The sequence below is a fragment of the Ovis aries genome, chromosome 23 (genome assembly GCF_016772045.2).
Source record: "Ovis aries strain OAR_USU_Benz2616 breed Rambouillet chromosome 23, ARS-UI_Ramb_v3.0, whole genome shotgun sequence".
NCBI lineage: Eukaryota > Metazoa > Chordata > Mammalia > Artiodactyla > Bovidae > Ovis > Ovis aries.
Window position 1 is genome coordinate 2812638 of NC_056076.1, and position 18932 is coordinate 2831569.

At 55.0% G+C, this 18932-nt stretch overlaps 1 protein-coding gene across 9 annotated transcripts in view; it reads left to right on the top strand.

The window, feature by feature from the left end:
• Nucleotides 1-18932, top strand: part of ZNF516 (zinc finger protein 516) — a 108818-nt gene that overhangs the window by 71363 nt on the left and 18523 nt on the right. For 8 of the 9 annotated variants that reach the window (XM_060405505.1, XM_060405500.1, XM_060405501.1 and 5 more), the window contains 3 exons: nucleotides 4426-5787; nucleotides 13098-13202; nucleotides 13919-13986. In XM_060405505.1, the coding sequence (XP_060261488.1) occupies nucleotides 4426-5787; nucleotides 13098-13202; nucleotides 13919-13986 (1535 nt within the window). The remainder of the gene's footprint in view (nucleotides 1-4425; nucleotides 5788-13097; nucleotides 13203-13918; nucleotides 13987-18932) is intronic. The other variant, XM_060405506.1, reaches the window with a different exon arrangement.

The window sequence follows — 18932 nt, forward strand, 5'->3', positions numbered from 1 at the left end:
CTCTAAGCTCTCCGCGTCCCTGCTTGGCTCGCTGGACCTGAATATTCTGTTTAAAGGTCGATGCCGCCTTGGCCCCTTCTGAAAGCCAGGCCGCGCGCGGAGCGCGGGGAGCGCGCGCCCTCTGCTGGCCAGGCCCCCGCACGGCGCCGGAAGCCGCGCCCCTCCCCCGCGGCCGGCGCCGGGCCCCGCGGGCTTTGTTCTGCGGGTCGGCGTGTGTCCGGCGTTGCATCGGAAGGCGGGGCCGAGAAATAGCCCTGGTTTCCTAAAGACCGTCATTATAGTTCTTTCGTAAATGCATAGAATGCGGGTCTTGTATTCTGGGATAGTTAAGTAGCAGAAGAACTTTCCAACCACGCAACTGCTAGTGTGTATCCGCAGTCCCTGTTAGATGTTGGAGGTTTGCAGGCCCCTTCTCTTCTGCAGTCTTGATCCGACCTGGCTCTCTTAAAACGCAAAGGGTGCAGGACACAGGTGGTTTGAGTGGGGTGGGTTCCTTGTAGAGGTGGAAGGGCAGTTCCGGACGCCCTGTCCTTAAGGACGCTTTGGGGAACAAGCTTCCCATGCGAGGCTCCCCTGGGCTCCTTCCTCTCCCTCAGGGACAGTTTAAAATCTGAAGTGATGGAAACACCTTCTTTCGCCAGTTCCTTCAACTTTAACATGCTTCCTTATGGTAATGGACTTACTTTCTATTCGCCTTTGTAAAGTGGAAATATTCAGTATTCTTAAGAGCGTGGGTTTTAAAGTTTTGTTTTGCGGTTTCTTTTTATTTTTACATTTGATGGCTGCTGCTGCTGCTGCTGCTGCGTCGCTTCAGTCCTGTCAGACTCTGTGCGACCCCATAGACCTTTGTCAAATGGACAGCTTATAGTTTCCTGTTAGGATTTGGGGTTGAAGGAGGGTGTATAAGGTACATTAGCCATGAAAATGTTAATGGACTTGAATTCTGTTCGCTTCCGCATAGATTTGATCTTTTCAAAAATACATATTTTTGAAAATATGGCCCGAGTGCCATATGGGTATGGTTGTGTCAGTGAGGAAGCAGTAAGTTTTGATTTCTAGAATGTGACTGTTTTATGGCGGGACACACTGCTGTCCATTAACTGGAAGCTTGGGTGGACACGCGAGATAGTTGATCAACCTCTGAAACGCTGACTCTCTAATCTCTGAACAGGAATGTTCTTACGAAAGTTATTTCCCAGATTGCAAGTGTTAACTTTTCTTTTGGCCCCTGGTTCCTTGGTTTAGTCAGAAGTCCTGTATTTAATCTGCAGCTTTTTTTCTTCAGAAATCAAAATCTGGCTTCCAGAGTGCTAAGATATTTATTGAATACATGTTTTTCCATAAACGCAAGTAAGTTACAGTTTCGCGAGTTATTTATGTGAATAGATTAATTACTGAAAATGAAAACTTGCCCGCTGCATTCAGTCAGCAGAAAAAGGAGCAGGAACAATGTAGGGAATAAAATATTTGTGTATAAAATATTTAAGCCTGATTATTCACTTGTCATTGTTCTAGTCCTGTCTGATTTCCTTATCCCTGAGACCTTATTATTAATATTATTATTGTTGTTCACATTGCATGTGTAATGAGTGAGAACCCTTTGAGAAAGCATGCTTGTCTTAAAGAGACACTTGTCTGACTGTAGGACCAAATCGTCCTGGAGAAATACTGGGCCATCAGAAGTGGTTTCTGCGCTGTTCGCTGTGGAAACAAAGCCTGTGCTTTTACAAAGGGCAGTGAGGCTGAGCTGGGACTTTGGCTTTATTGCTGGGGTCCTCTCCGGGCCTGGAAGCCTGGCGATTCCTTGTTTGCTGTGGCCCCTCCTCCCAGCGGCCTCGCAAGTAGGCCAGTTGGTCACGTGCTCTCCTGGGTGCCCTCTGTGACGGCAGACACGCCGCGTGTCTTCGCCCCTCGCTGATTTTCCCTTTATTCTCCCAGAAGGAGAACTTCCCCATCGAACCAGCCCGGGGCAGGGGTTTCAGCATTTCCTTTGCTTCACTTGCACAGAAAGCTGATTAAATCGTGTTTGATAATTGAAAAGCCCCATGGATGTTGTAGCTGAAACTTTTTCTTAAATCATTTTTACGTTGTATCCAAGATATGCTGTGATAATGACAGTTCTCCCCATTGCGTTTCATTGAGAATCAGTGTTTCTGAGACAGTTTTAGCTGAAATATCTTTTCAGGGACTCTTCCCCGCCCCCTACCCCCAGACACTTGTGTGGTTTTCTCTTTGTTAATTTCTTGCATTTCAGATGGTAACTCTCAAGTGTCAGTTAAACCGGGATGTGATGTGAAGCGGCTCTCATTTCTCTTACATCATCTTACCTTTTATTCTGCCTTGTGTTTGTTTATATTTGTCCCTTTTAAGGCAGGGTAAACCATTATTAAAGAAGGCTCTTTTGAGAAATATTTAAAAACGGATGTTCTTGCTGTCACAAGTGTTTGGTAACTGGTAATAGTTGCAGAAGTTACTGGGAACTCACAGATATTAAAAAATTAAAATAACTGCGGAAATCTCACAATTAGTTTTTACAAAGATGTGTGTATGTGTTTTTTATCTCTCTTGATGAGGAGCTCGGCCCTGTAGCTGTGGCCCCAGGGCGCAGGCTCGGTAGTTGTGATGTCCCGGCTTAGCTGCTCTGAGGCATGTGGGATCTTGCCGGACCAGGGATCAAACCAGTGTCCCTTGCATTGCAAGGTGGATTCCTAACCTCCAGACCACCAGGGAAGCCCTCAAAATTACTTTAAACACAAGAGTTCTTCACTGTGGGAATTCTCAGGCTCACAGTAGTTGGGATCTTTTATCTTTGTGGGAAGGGTTACTGTGTGTTCCAGACACAGCTCAAATCACTAGAATAATTTGTATTTAGGCTCTTTTCTGTCTCAAGAACCTCCTCACTGTCCCCACCCCCATACACTAGTTTGGTGGGTCTTTTTTTTTTTTTTTTCCCATGAAGAGGAACAGCTTGGAAGGGGCATCCTTACAGCCTCTGGGGTGGGGAGATGCTATTACCTGAGCATGCGGTGTGCTGTCCTCCCTGAGCACCAGCTGCCATTTAGGGGCGTTTCTGCAAGTGCTGGGCTTCCCAGGTGGCTCAGTGGTAAAGAACCCACCGGCAGTGCAGGAAACACAAGAGACTCAGGCGCAGTCCTTGGGTGGGGAAGATCCCCTGGGGTAGGAAATGGCAACCCACTGCAGTATTTATTCTTGCCTGGAGGATCCCACGGACAGAGGAGCCTGATGGGCTGCAGTTCATGGGGTCGGAGAGAGTTGAACATGACTGAGCAATTGAGTGCACGCGTGCACACACACACACACACACACACACTCTGCAGATATTACATCTGGGTTTTAAGGACGGGAGCAGGGCTGCTAGCCGGATCTCCCACTCAGGCTGTTCCAGGGTAAAGGAAGATAACATAGGGGCTGCAGGGAAGTCTCTTCCGGAGCCCTCTGCTGCTCTGCCGTGTTTTACTGCATCACCATTTGCGTGCACCCCCTCTTTTGGAGAGAAAGTCTGTCTTCTGGACTTGCAGACGTGAAGTCTTTCGGGGACCGATATGAAAAGTTCTAGAAACTTGCTGTGCACGAAAGGCTCAGCTCTTCCCCTTACGAGCCCCTGACCCCAAGGATGGTTCAGCATTTGGAACAGTCAAGCTGAGTTTACCCCAGAGCACCTGCTTCTCCCCCAGCAGCCACTGGACAGGGTCACTCCCATCCTCTGGGCCCCTCCCTGGCCGAGGGTGCAGCGGGTGGGCGAGGGCTCCACCGTCCACCGCGAGGCCTTCTAAAGCTACGCAGCCTGCATGAGCCTCCAGGCAGGCCCTGGGGGGTGGGAGCGGGGTCCCCACTCAGGGAGGGGCACTGTTTCTCCGGGGCATTCCCCCCCACCCCCACCCTGGGAAGCAGGTTGGGGGAGGTGAGGGGAGGGATGGCCAAACCTGGGCTTACAGAACAGTCACGGCACCCGTCCTGGGCCAGACCAGTGGTCCATAGTTTCTGAAGCAGTTGTAGGCTCCCTGGGGGTGCACTGGGGGGAGAACACTCTTTCCTGGCCCTGCTTCTGTGTGACCATGGGCTGAAAGTTGCGGAAAGCCCTATATGTCATAAAGAATTAAGTGCTTATTTCTGTGTTTTGATACAGCTGGTCCCTGTCTGTTAACTAGTGGTGATGTAGTTACATGTCACTAGATAGGCAGCTGTGTTATCTTCCTTTGCATTCTACTGAGTCACTTAATTGAGAAATAAATAATGCTGGTTTGCCCTTAAGAGAAAGCTGCTGATCCATCCGGGCACTGGATTGCACTGTTCCTGAGCTCCAGCGGCTCCCCTCTGCGGGGCACAGGGCAGTTTGGGTGAGCTCAGTGACCTCTGGTCCTGATGAGGAACACTAACATCACACTTTGCGTTTTGATCCTCCAGGGGCAGAGTCACACCGCTGCTGCTTCCCAGAAGACGTCTCCTTGGCTGCGCTCTCCAACGGAGACCAAAGTCACACACTTGGAAACAGCCCATCAGGAAGAGTGGCCGGGGAGCTTGGCACAGGGATCGCGGCCCGCGTGTCCGTGCTTGAAAGCAGCAGCAGGGACGCTCCCAGGAGACCTGAGCCGCCTCGGTGTTCTGTGGACTTGAAGACACCAGCGTGTGGCCCCCAGCAGGAGGGCCCGGGCCCCAGGGACGCGGCTGACCTCCCTTCATGCCCAGCCCAGGCGGCGGGTCTGCAGCCGCCCTCTGAGAGCCAGGCCACCTACCCCCGGGAGAGGCCGCCCGATTTGCACACCAAGGAGCACCCCGCGGGGAAGCGGGCGCCAGCCCCAGACCTGGTCCCACTGGACCTGAGTGAGCGGTCCTCGCGGGACGATCCCGGCCGCCGGGAGCTGGCCTCCTCGCTGCAGGCGGCGCTGGCCGTGCACCCGTGTCCCTACTGCAGCCATAAGACCTACTACCCCGAGGTACTCTGGATGCACAAGCGTGTCTGGCACCGCGTCAGCGGCCAGGCCATGGCCCCGCAGTGGACTCAGCCCAACGGCTACAAGAGCATCAAGAGCAACCTGGTGTTCCTGGCCCGGAGCGGACGCACGGGCCCCCCGCCCGCCCTCGGGGGCAAGGAGTGCCAGCCTCTGCCCATCGCCCGGTTCACCCGCACCCAGGTGCCGGGCGGGGTCCCGGGCCCCAAAGGCAGCCCCTCGCCCCTGGGGGTGCCCACGAAAGCTGCCGGCCTGCCCCGGAGCAAGGAGGGACACCCCGGGGCACCCTGTGCGCTCTGGACGGCCGGCCCCGACGGGACTCGGCAGACCCGGCCTGGCCCTGGCCCGGAGCAGCCTCCGCCCAGGCCCAAACAGGAGACCAGCCCCAGACCCGGGCCCGCGGGAGGCAGCGGGGGCTTCAGCAGGAGCGCTACCCCGACGCCCACTGTTATCACCCGGGCGGGCCCCCAGGCCCCTGCCAGCAGCAGGCAGGGGGCGGGCCTCGGGCCCCCAAATAAGCACAGTGCCCCAGACCCCCCCAAAGCCAAATTCAGCCCTCAGCCTCAGGGTCAGCCGCACGGGAAAGGCGACGGGGGCACCCCTCTACCTCCCCGGGAGTCCCCCTCCAAGGCCGGCTCCAGAGGGCCCGCAGCCCCTCAGGGCCCACCCGCCCCGCACCCCGTCAAGCAGGAGCCGGCGTCCGAGGGCCCCGAGAAGCGCCTGGACCTCCTCAGCATCTTCAAGACATACATCCCGAAGGACCTGGCTTCCCTTTACCAGAGCTGGGGTGCCAGCAGCCCTGTGCTCGAGCGCAGAGGTGAGAGCTGCGGTCCCGCCTGCCCGCCCCAGGACCTCAGGGAGCCCCCCGCATCCCTGGGACCTCAGGGAGCCCCCGCCTGCCTGCACCCGGGACCTCAGCGGGAGCCCCCCGCCCCACCTGGACCTCAGGGAGCCCCCACCCCCCTGGACCTCAGGGAGCCCCCACCTGCCCACACCCGGGACCTCAGCGGGAGCCCCCCGCCCCACGTGGACCTCAGGGAGCCCCCACCCCCCTGGACCTCAGGGAGCCCCCACCCCCCTGGACCTCAGGGAGCCCCCGCCTGCCCACACCCGGGATCTCAGGGGGAGCCCCCAGCCCCAGGGACCTCAGGGAGCCCCCCGCAGCCCCGGGACCTCAGCAGGAGCCCCCCGCATCCCCGGGACCTCAGGGAGCCCCCACCTGCCCGCACCTCCGGGACCTCAGGGAGCCCTCCGCCCCCCCGGGACCTCAGGGGGAGCCCCCCTTGGACCTCAGGGAGCCCCCACCCCCCTGGACCTCAGGGAGCCCCCACCCCCCTGGACCTCAGGGAGTCCCCGCCTGCCCATACCCAGGACCTCAGGGGGAGCCCCCTGCCCCCGGGACCTCAGGGAGCCCCCCACCCCCTTGGACCTCAGGGAGTCCCCCGTCTGCCTGCCCCTGGGACCTCAGGGAGCCCCCCGCCCCCCCAGGACCTCAGGGAGTCCCCGCCTGCCCGCCCCTGGGACCTCAGGGAGCCCCCCGCACCCCCGGGACCTCAGGGGGAGCCCCCAGCCCCCCCGGACCTCAGGGAGCCCCCTGTTTGCTCCCACCGGGACCTCAGGGAGCACCCGCCTCCCCCAGGATCTCACGGTGAGCCCCCCGCCTGGCTGACGACCTCAGGGGAGCCCCCCACCTGCCCTCCCGCTCGGGGACCTCAGGAAGCCCCCCACCCCCTCAGGGAGCCCCTGCCTGCCCACCCCCGGGACCTTAGGGAGTCCCTCACACCCTGAGACTTCAGAGTGAGCCCCCCGCCTGCCCTCCCGCTCGGGGACCTCAGGAAGCCCCCCACCCCCTCAGGGAGTCCCTGCCTGCCCACCCCCAGGGAGCCCCCACCCCCCTGGGACCTCAGGGAGCCCCATCCCTCCAGGACCTCAGGGAGCCCCCCGCCTGCCCGCCCCCAGGACCTCAGGGAGCCCCTCACACCCTGGGACTTCAGGGTGAGCCCCCTGCCTGCCCGCCCCTGGGACCTCAGGGAGCCCCACGACCCCAGGACCTCAGGGAGCCCCCGCCTGCCCGCCCCCCCTGACGACCTGAGGGGGAGCCCCCTTCCCCCCCCCAAGGCCCTCAGGGGAGCCCACCCGCCCGGGGCACCCAGGGAGCCCCCTCCGTAGAAGGCCGTGGGCTGCCTGCCTGCTGGGTCTGGGTCCTTAGGCAGCTGGCCTGGCCGCTGTGCGCTCCGGCCCTGCGCGTGGGTGTGGGTGCTTGCTTTCCCGTGCCCCTGCCTGCCCTCTGGGGGCTGGGGCACTTGGCTTTGGGCCCCCTGCTCCTGCGACACCCTTGCACCCCAGTCACGTCTCCTCGATGCTGAGCAGGCGGCCTCCAGGGCGCGTCCCCACTCGGCCATTTTCAGCGAGCGTCAGTAGACATCCACCGCCTCCCGTCTCTGCAGAGACGGGACGTCCACTTGAAGAGACTGTTCATGCTTTGCCTTTATGCGTTTGTAATTCTAACAGGGCACGTCAGTCCGCAGGGTGTTAAGTGGAGCCTCTGGAGAGCAGGAATGTGCCTTACATGGTTTGGGGAGTTGACGTGCGCTAAAATTCTGGAAAAAAATTATGCCTCATATCATTGTCTTCGTATCTCCCCAGTGTCTCAGAACTGGTGCTTGTTGTTGTTCAGTTGCCCAGTCGTGTACGACTCTTTGAGACCCCACACCAGGCTTCCCTGTCCTTCACCATCTCCCAGAGCTTGCTCAGACTCATGTCCATTGAGTCGGTGGCCATCCGTCACCTATTACTGATAATAATTAGCAATTGCAGCAAGTTTGCCAGCTCCATGGAACACCCGCATGGGACCCGACACCCTTGTTCTCGATTATGAATTGAAAGGACTTTCCTGGCAGTCCAGCGGTTAATCCTCTGCACCTCCCCTGGGGCAGGCAAGAGTTCGATCCCTGGCTGGGGAATGAAGGTCCTGCACGCCCCATGGTGTGGCCAGAAAAGAAGGAAAGTTTAAAAATAAAACTCTGGGGCTTCCTAGGTGGCGCTAGTGGTAAAGAATCCACCTGCCCACGCAGGAGACGCGAGAGACGTGGGTTCCATCCGTGGGTTGGGAAGATCCCCTGGAGGAGGAAAAAGCAACCCACTCTGGTATCCTTGCCTGGAAAATCCCGTGGACAGAAGAGCCTGGTGGGCTACTGTCCCTGGGGTTGCAGAGTCAGACACGCACGCACCAGCTTCACGTTCTCAGCAGTGTGTCCGAGAAGTGCAGGTCATTTGCTCTGCGATGGAGTAAACGTGTGTAGGGTGGCCCTGTGCGTCTCACGCGACCTCAGTTCTTAGATCGGGTTCTCATGGCCCCTGAAGCAGAGAGGACTCAGACACAGATGACAGTGAGTTCTGTGGGCACTGTGTCCCTGGTTGCCTTCTCCCCTCCGTCCAGGGCTTCCTGGAGTCTGTCCCCTGACCCTGCATTTGCACCGGTGTTGAAGTGACTCCCACTTAGTAAACCACACTTGAGCTTCACGTGTTGCATCCCACGGCCCGCAGGACTCTGCTCCAAACCTGCCAGTCGGCGCCTGGTGAGCGGCAAACACACCCGCTTCCTGAGGCTCTTATGCTGCTTCCGGGCCTGCTGTGTTGCCTCTTCCCCCGAAAAGGAGACTCGAATTCTGAGTTAAGGTTTAGAGAACTTCAGATAACAGAATTTGAAGTACCAGTAGCCTGGAATGTTTTCCTTAAGATTTTTAAAATGAACCATTCTAAGGCTTTCCCCCCTTAAACAGAGGTTCCATGTTTATCTTTTAAAGTGAAAAATGCTAAGTCGTCGTGAAGCCTCTTGGCTCGCTCTTGGATGTTTCACTCTTCTCATGGATGCACTGAAATATGTCAGGTGTGAGGGCAGATTCACGGTGTTTTTGTTCACCCTGGTTTGGGCTTCTTTAGGTGCGTGCATGCTAAGCCGCTTCAGTTGTGTCTGACTTTCTGTGACTCTTTGGACGGTAGCCCACCAGGCTGCCCTGTCTGTGGAAGTCTCCAGGCAAGGATACTGGTGGGAGTTGCCATTCCTTCTCCAGGGGATCGCCCTGACCCAGGGATGGAAACCAGGCCTCCTGCATTGCGGGCAGATTGTTTACAATCTGACTGTGCAGATTGTGTACAGTCTTTTACATCATAAAAGCATTTATGATGCTTTTAAAGTGTTGCGGCTGCAGGGAAACCCAGCAGGCGTGGCAAAGTCTCATTTTAGAGCAGTGAACAGGACAGTGGTGTTTCCTGTGCTGGAGACGTTATCTACTGTTGCAGCTTGGGAACCGCCTCCCAACAATTATGTCATCAACACGTTGCTGGATTGGCAGTGACTGAACTGTTGCAGTTCTGGTGTCCACTCCTTGTTCAGCGCCCAGTGTTCTTTTTCCTTGAGTGCATATGTGTTTGACCTTGGCATCAGGAATCTAGAATCTTGGCTAATTCGTCTCCATTCCAGATAATCTTGCAGTTCAGTTCAGCCACTCAGTCGTGTCCAGCTCTTTGTGACCCCATGGGCTACAGCATGCCAGGCTTCCCTGTCCATCACCAACTCTAGGAGCTTGCTCAAACTCATGTCCATCGAGTCAGTGATGCCATCCAACCATCTCATCCTCTATCGTCCCCTTCTCTTCCCACCTTCAATCTTTCCCAGCATCAAGGTCTTTTCCAATGAGTCAGTTCTTCGCATCAGGTGGCCAGAGTATTGGAGTTTCAGCTTCAGCATCAGTCCTTCCAGTGAATATTCAGGGCTGATCTCCTTTAGGGTTCCTTCGAAGATAGTCTTCGTAACTGTCCTACTCCAGGAGTCCCGGGACTTTGGGGGTATTATGCTGTCCTCTGACTCAGTTTTTGTGTATTTCCCTATGGGATTTGATCTGTGGGGTGAGGATCGCAGCTTCCCACCCCGGGATTGCTGCTAGCATCAGCTGGTAGTGGGGGAGATGGAAACGTGCAGAAGGGAATTTTATGAACGGAGAGGAACTCATCTGTTGTGGACATGAGATCGGTCCTTGCGGAGCTGGAGGTGTGATTGTGTGATTCTTCAGGGACGAATCGCCTTGACGTAGAATGTTGCACTCAGGCGATGCCTCGACAGCATCGAGGTTTTCTGAGGTTGAGAGAGGATGCTCAGAGAGCTTCTCCCCACCTGTGTTTTGACCAAATGATGTTTGTGTAGAAATGAATGGTCTGGAAGTTCTGCCAAAAGAGAAAAGATATCACACGGGAACAGTCACCGTCACTTCCCTTAGGGCTTGAAGCCTAATCGTTTAAGGATGAAAAGAGCCACGTTTTCTGTGATCGTTCTGCAGTGTAGATCCCCGGTCTGGAAATGGTATGAGGGTAGCATGAATGGCTTGTGGACAGAATAAGTCGTAAAGTAATACATTATCTGCATATCCGGACTTTGTATCCAGCCTGCAGTAGACGATGACATGGATTTTAGAATAAAAACACTGAAAATAAAAGAATAGGGTAATTCCAGACAGGATAATATATAAAGTCTTTCTTGGTGGGACTTTAAGAAAGAATCTCTTTTATGCCTGAGACTCGTTGCTCGGGTGACAGTGGAAGAGGTGGGCTTCCTTTGTGTGCATCATGGTAGAGTCTCTGCAGGGCCCTTCTCCTTGCAGGGGCCAGGGCACCTCACAGCATAATGAACTTGAATGAGAGTTGGCAGCGCTTTGGGGGCAAGTCTGCAGGTGCCCCCCAAGAGCCGCCAGGCCTCTCCCTTTGCTTCCTGAGCCCACTTTATACACAACTTTACTTCTGAGGTCAGAGTGTCAGAGCCGCTTGCTCACCAGGTAGCCTTCAATTCAAATGAAGTGTGTAACCTTTCTTACTAGCTCAGAATTTTGGAGTAGCTTGGGCATAATATTATTGAACATAAAGGGCAAGGGTCTTTTCTTTAAAAAGTAGGGAGAAAATGATATGATAGGATGCATGGGAGAATCTGTGTGGGCGTGCGTGTGTGTGTGTGCGTGTGTGTGCGTGTGTGTGTGCGTGTGTGAGTGCGTGTGTGTGTGCGCAGGTATGTGTGTGCATACTTAAGGAAACCAGAATGGGTCAGTGGGTACACAAGCTCAGGGGTGGGTACAAAACCTTATTATCCTGCTTTTTCTGCTGCTGGTTTGGAATTACTTAGAAGAAAAGCATCACAGTGGTGTGGTTTCTCATGTTGTCAGGATTAGCTGCAGAGCCCGCTTGAGGAGGGTTCACCATCAGTGGGTGACCCGGAGGTGTATTGAAGACCTACCCTTTGGGGAAATCTGGGCACCGATGGGCGTTGTCCCTGAGGGTCTTCACGGCCCCCAGGGGACGGTGCTCATAGTGAACGGCAGGGAGGAGCAGAAGCACTGGTCAAGCTGATTTTCTTGGGCCAGAATCGGAGGAGGGAGCGGCTGTCCTAAGTGGCCGAGCTGCTGGCAGAAGGCGTCTTAACGCTGCCATGCTTGGAAGGACCGGGGAGTCCAGCACCCTTAGGAGCCCCCTCTTGAGCCCATCAGTCGGTCATCCAGGGACGTCCTCCTCAGCTTTCCGTCCCGCCCCAGCTTGATCAGAGAGCCAGGGATGAGGCGAGTGGGCCCAGCACAGGAGCCCGTGGCTCCCGGGGCTGGCTGCCCTGTGGCAGCCACGTCTGCCTGGGAACTGGGGACCCCGTCTCGTCAGGAAGGGATCTTTCATTGGTGACGGGACAGGTGGGTTAAAACATGAGCCGTCATTTTCCTAACGTCCCTGAAGGAGTCTGTGGGAAGCTGAGAACTTTGTGGGCAGATTCTTCTGTTTCTTGGAAACTCACATTCATGACTTGTCCCACAAGAAATCTGCCAGGATCTGCTCTGCAGTTCACAAATTTCCTTGGCTGTTATCTCATAAACGGTATCTGGGCTTCCCCGGTGGCGCTAGTGGTAAAGAACCCACTTGCCAGTGCAGGGGATGGAAGACATAGGGGTTTGATCCCTGGGTTGGGAAGATCCTCTGGAGAAGGAAATGGCAACCGCCTGCAGTATTCTTGCCTGGAGAATCCTGTGGACAGAGGGCAAGTAGCATTAATTCTATATTATCTTTGTATGCTGTCTCTTCTGACTTAGGACGAGAAGCATGATTTGGTTTCAGATAATTTAGCAAAGACCCTCGGTCATCCTTGCACTCGCCTTTTGCATTCAAATGTCAGGCTCGGTGCAGAAATGCTCAGCTCAGGGAACATCATTTTAAAAAATTTTGCTGTCATAGGCATAACTTTTTCTAGGTAGTATTTTTGATTTTTGTCTTCCTATTGAATTGAGATACCATTGACCCATTGGTGGGGAAGGTCAGGCTCCCGGAAGTGGTTTGGAAGCTAATATTACATGAAAAATTAGCCCTTTCTTCAGAGTGTGTGTGTGCTAAGTCACTCAGTCATGTCCAGCTCTTTGCGACCCCATGGACTGTAGCCTGCCAGGCTCCTCTGTGCAAGGGATTCTCCAGGCAAGAATACTGGAGTGGGTGGCCATTTCCTCCTCCAGGGGACCTTCCCAACCCAGGGATTGAACCCACGTCTCCTGCATTGCAGGCGGATCCTTTATCCACTGAGCCACCGGGGAAGCCCCTACTCTCAAACAGAAAAGGCAGGCAAACAAAAAAGCGTCTTCTGCCTCCTTTCCTAACAAAAGCCGGGTGTCTTTGAGGGACAGGAGGAACGGAGGTCAGTGCTCAAGCCCAGCCTCCTTGTAGGTGTCCCGTCTGCGCTCTGCCCGCTGCACAGGGCGTGGAGAGACGGGGTTGGGGGGCGGGTGGGCCACAGCTCTCAGGTGTGTGGTGTTGCTGCGGGGTCCGGGCTAGCCCTGCGTCTGGCCCCTCAGCTGTCTGGCTGCGTCACCCCGTTGGCAGATGCGAGGCAAGCTGTCTGGCTGCGTCACCCGGTTGGCAGATGCAGGGCACCCACAGCCCAGGCCCCGCCCGCCCGAGGTCGCATCATGGGGGTGGCATTTACCTCGTATCCTGTGCGCCCTCTCTGTCCTGGCGGAGGGCCTGGGGGTGCCTCCCGTCAGGGCTCAGAGGAACTAACGATGCTTGCCTCTCGCCCCCTCTCTCCCCGCTCCCCGCACCTGCACCACCCCCCAGGGACGCTCCGGACGCAGGCCCACCAGGGAGACTTCATCTGTGTGGAGTGTGGGAAGAGCTTCCACCAGCCCAGCCACCTGCGGGCGCACATGCGGGCTCACACAGGTACGCCCGCGGACCCCGGGGCCTGGGACGCAGCCTCTAGTTCCCGGGGTCCAGCCCCGGTCGTGGGGGGGCCGGGGTCATGCTCTAGACTCTGCATTCAGCCCCTCCGCCTGAAACAGCTTTGCCCCTGCATCCAAGTGCCCTGTGGTTTGATCAGCCTGTTCTGCAAAAGCTGCATTTTAATTGCATGCTGCCACCATGCATTTTAATTGCATGCTGCGTCCGTTGGCATGACGCACGCTGGCTCTTTGCTGGCCGGCACCGGCTGGCCTGGGCACTGGGCAGTGCTGAGTGGCACGTTCTCTCGGCCTGTGAGCAGAGAGCTGGCCTGCGACAGCGGCGTATGTGTAGCAGGGACACTGCATGGCGGGGGCGGGCCCCGGTGCCCCCTCTGATATGCAGGGTGTATCCATATCTGGAGGGTCTGATGCGCAGTGACAGGCCCCCGAGGGGGGTGGGGGGGGCCTCTGCACGCCCCCGCTAATTAATGCTGTCCCTGGTGGGGTGCTGCGTGGTGAAGCCTGAATTTAAAAGGGCACTGGCCCCAGGCAGCGTTTTCCATCTCTCAGCATAAGTGTTATGGTAAATTGCTATTTCCCGGCCACAGGCTGGGCTGGCGTCTTTTTTGCCTGTGAGTGTTCAGTCTGTGCGGGGTGCGCATCCCGGGCGACGGGAAGCTCGGGTCAGCCTGCTGATGCGCGTCCTTGTCCCCACAGTGCTGTTCGAGTCTAACGGCCTCCGAGGTGCTGACGCCCACACCACCTCCGCAGACGCCCCCAAACAAGTAGGTCTCCCCTCTCCCTGGGGCTGTGGGTTTCCACGTGGTAGCTGGGAAAGGGTGTCACCGTGGTCCTCAGGGTACCATGCGGTGTTTGACCAGGTGGGCAAGTAGCTCTTCGCTGCTCTGAATCAGAACCCAGCCCTGCCAAGCGGTCCGGGGGTGGCTGATAGTCCCAGAAGCTCCCGGGGCCGTGAATGACACAGCTGGGGGTCCATGCAGCTGCGTGGGGTCCTGTTGGGGGTGATGAAAAGCTCTAAAGTCAGACTTTTCCACTTGGGATGTTTTTCCTGGAAGTTACGACTTGAGACCAAGTTATGCTTCCCCTCCCGTTTTGAGAATCATTTTTTTTTTTTTTTAATTTGTATCAGAGTGTAATTGGTGTTGGTTTCTGCTGCGCTGCAAAGTGAATCACTATAGGTATATCCCCTCTCTTTGGATTCCTTCACATAGGGCACCACAGAGCACTGAGTTAGATGGTGGTTTCTGGGCTGTGCAGCAATTTCTCATTAGCTCCCTGTCTTATACAGTGTCAATGGTGTGTACGTGTCCGTCCCAGTCTCCCGACTCATCCCACCTGCCTGGGTATCATATGTCCGGTTTCTACATCTGTGACTCTGTTTCTGCTTTGCACAGAAGTTCATCTGTGTGGTTTCTCTAGATTCCAGACACAGGCGCTGCTCGCCACCGTCTCTCTCTGGCTTCCTTCCGTCTGTGTGACCGGCTCTGGGTCCATCCTCTCGGTCCCTGCAGACGTCTTTACTTCAGAATCGCGTTTCTGAATCGCTCCGTAAGAAGCCTGCTGCTGAGTCTGGTCTCCCGTGGTCTCGCCCTTGTCCTGATTTGATTCTTTGTTAAGCACGCCACCGACTCAGCCAGAATGCATAATGCACGCGTGTGCGTGTGTATAGGCCTTGAGTTACCATGGATGTGTGGCCTTCGTGTGTAAACCGTTCAGTCTGCAGAGTGTGGCGGCCTCCTGGGCGCGGTGACAGTGGAGTCCAGCGTGCAGCTCTGAGGTCAGGAGGCCCGTGCGCTCCTCGCGGTCTCTCCTGTGACTCTGGACCAAGACTCCGTGGTTCCAGGCTCCTCTTCCTTGTGTCCCTTTACGGGATGTCAGCCCACCCTCTGTTCTCCCACAAGCATTCTCTGCGTAACCATCTTGCCTACTCATTGGTTGCCCGAGGAGATTCTGTAGCCACAACCTCCCCTTTGTAAGTGAAGAAGGGTTTCCTTGCCCCCAAGGTACACATCCAGGATCGTGTCCAGGCGGTCAGGTCCACATAGCACGCCCTCCTGTTCCCGTATGGGATTCCTGGTGTTTGACGGTGGCGAGGGAAGCAGAGGAGCCCAGTCTGTTTCTCAGGAAGAGAACTGTGTGAGAGCCCTCCCCAGAGCCTGCAGCCATTCACGCCTGAACCGCCTTAGGATGGACCGGACCTCATTAGAGCCTTTGGTTTCGTTTTTTATCCAGTTTTCAGAATCCCTGTTTGCTGTTTAAAGGTTTCTCTTCATATATCACGGACAGAATGCCTTGCCCTTTGTTGTAGTTTTTAGTAAGTGCCTTCTCTCTTAATAAAACCCATAGTTTTAGAATGAAAAGCTGTTGTTTCGGGATGCTGTCACAGTTTATGGGAAAAGAAAACATCTCGCTGAATGCTGAATTGAAAGATCTGTGGACACAGGTGACCTCAGCTCAAACTGGATTGCACTCTCCTTTTTAACAGAAGTGAAACCCCCTTCCCACAGGAGTCACTGTGATGTTGGCGGGTTGTATTAGCAGCAAGGCCGTGCCATAATTGGAGAATTGCACACTGGCAGAGTGAGTGGAGTCAGTTCAGAGCGGTCCTGCAGACGCAGGCGACCCGTTCGTCCCCCTAAGGTGTGGCTTTTCCACCCGAGCTGGGCGGGGCTGGCGGGGAATCACTGGCTGGCACTCTCTGAACAGCACCGTGAGGCTCTTCAGGGACACACATCTGCTTATGAGCTGCACATGAATTCCAGCTAAGTCTCTGCAAGAGGCTTCTGTCATAGGAGAAAGAGATCAACAAAGCAAATCACTGAGACTGTATTTTAAATTCATTCTGTGTTAATTATGGATTTCCCAGGTGGCTCAGTGGTCAAGAACCGGCCTGCCAATACAGGAGACTTGGGTTCGATCCCTGGGTCAGGAAGACCCCCTAGCGTTGAGGAAATGGCACCCCACTCCAGTATTCTTGCGTGGGAAATCCCATGGACAGAGGAGCCTGGCGGGCTACAGTCCATGGGGTCACAGAGTCTGACATGACTATACACACACACACGTGCTGGCATAGTCAAGATTATGGCCTCTGAAAGTTCTTTTAGTCCTTCATTACATTCAGAGTAGCTTTTGTTGGTTAATCACTGGACGTTCTGGTTCCTGAAGGGAATTCTGTCTTCTTTAGCGTACTTTGGGATTTTCGAATTCTCATAGAGATGTGTCTGCCAGGGTAACTGCAAAACGCAGCAATAGTAGATATCCGTTTATATCTTAGTGTTCTTTCTTATGGTGACGTTCTCATTGTTTACAAAAATCGCAGTTGCTATCTTAGATTTAAAATACAATATAGATTCATAGAGTGGTTCTGTAGTTATTTATGTCTAGACGGGGACTCATTAAACTGATCAGTCCTGTTCTTTTTCATGTTGAGCTTGCTTTGCCAACGTTAACTAATTAATATTTAAATCGTATTCTTTTCCTGTGGGCTTTAGAAGATGTGGATCAAGGGATTTTTTAAAAAAAAATCATACAACACTGTGTATTCATGTAGAAGTTATTTGATGTAGCACTTACAGTGGATGGACTTTTATAGATGCACATAATAGATGCTAAATTATATAACTGTAACAGAATTTGGGAATGCAGTTTAATAATCATCATTTGTCTACTCATTAACAGTATTAATTGAGCACCTCCTGTGTGCCAGGCTCTATCTTATTGGTGGAGAATAATCAGGATATAGAGGTGCAGGGAAACATCTTTCCTGCTTTTATGGTTTTTGAGGTCCAGTGGGTGGTTTAGATAAGAAGATGAAGAGGTGCCACTTTGACAGGGTGAGGGTCCCGGAACCCAGGCTTGGGGTGTTGAGAAGAGCGTGCCGGGCGGGCAGGGAACACAGCAGGGTGGGTGCCCCCTGCAGAGACATCCCCCCCCCCAAGAGGTGGAAGAGACGTCTCACTGGAGGACTGTTTGAGGGGAGAGCTGGGCAGGTGGGCAGGAGCTCAGGACAGGAGTCTGGGGTGACACACAGGCGTGGGTGCCAGGGCTGAGATGCAGGAAGTCTGACCTGTGCACTGGGGACCCTGGGCGGGGATGATTGATGTCATCAATGCTGCGTCCACGGTGAGTCGGGTTGGCCTGGGTCGGGGATGGACTGCAGAGATTCTGGACAGTGGACTGAGCCCAGCTCTGGAGGGGCTTCGAGCAATCCCAGTGAGACCCAGGGCTGGGGGGGACAGATGGGTGTGGGGATGTTCGAGGGGTGGAGGAACTTGGGGACTGGATGTGGGGGGAAGCTGGGAAGGGATGGACCAGACCTGGGTTCTGGCTTCAGGCTCCAGCTCCGGAGAGGAGCCTGTCCTGGCGCCTGGAATGTGGCCAGAGGAGCTGGACAAAATCTGTTCCCATTGACCTTCAAGTCAAGTTGGTGAATCCTCGTGGCAGGTGAATATGTGGGTTTGAAGCAGAGAACGATGTGGGTGGGGCACATATGAATATTTCATAGCTCGCAACGTCGAAGAGCAGCCAAGATCAGCCAGTTCGACTCCAAGCGACTCAGTGATACAGGTTATTAAGACACTGGCTTACCAAGTAGGAGGCGGTAACCCAGGTCTCACCTCAGGCAAGCGAACTTCACCTGGATGTCCTCATCTGTAACAGGAGGGCAGCAACAACACGTCTGTGCCCGCGGAGACAATTCTCGAGGTTGGCGCGCTGAGCCTGGCAGAGGCGGCACGCCCAGCACGTTGGCTGCTGTCAGTTTCCTAGGAGTGAACCGTTGTCCTGAAGAGCTGGGGAGACAGGACCGTGTGTGAGTGGCGCATGCGTGTGTGAGCATCTGCACACTTGTACCAACGCTGTGTGGACGCGCCCCTCGGGGACAGCTGTGCTCAGGGACCCAGCGTCTCGGCTGCTTCCTCTCCTGCAGTCTTCCTGCCTCGTCAGGACCTGGCGGTGTGCTCGGAAGCGCTCTGGTTTTGTCTTGTTCTAGTTGCTCCTTAACAGAGAAGGCGATGGCACCCCACTCCAGTACTCTTGCCTGGAAAATCCCATGGACGGAGGAGCATGGTAGGCTGCAGTCACGGGGTCGCAAACAGTGGGACGCGACGGAGCGACTTCACTTTCACTTTTCACTTTCATGCATTGGAGAGGAAATGGCAACCCACTCCTGTGTTCTTGCCTGGAGAATCCCAGGGACGGGGGAGCCTGGTGGGCTGCCGTCTATGGGGTCGCACAGAGTCGGACTCGACTAAAGTGACGCAGCAGCAGCAGCAGCAGCAGCAGCACTTGCATGTTAAAGGGAGAATAGGAAAACTCTCAGTTTGAGGAAAGTGTCGTCGGCATAATGTGGTTCCTGGTGGACCCCACGCTGCTGGGCGGCCGCCGTGTCTGTACCACAGTCATACAGCAGCTGTACTTACTTTGCTGAGATAATGTTTGCATTTTCTGTGTGGGGTGATCCTAATGTCGTAATATCTAGATGCAGGAATGGATTTATTCAGTTAGTGTAGCTGCTTGAGGAGGAATGAAAGAGTTTCCTCTTTTTGTTTTTCTGAAGCAGGTCATGCTTACAGTTTGGTTGTTCTTCTGTTTCATTATGGTTTTTTACAGGATGTCGAATACAGTTAGCTCCATGTGCTATAGGACCTTGTTGTTTATGTATCCCACATGTAATACATAATAGTTTGCACCTCAGTTCAGTTCAGTTCAG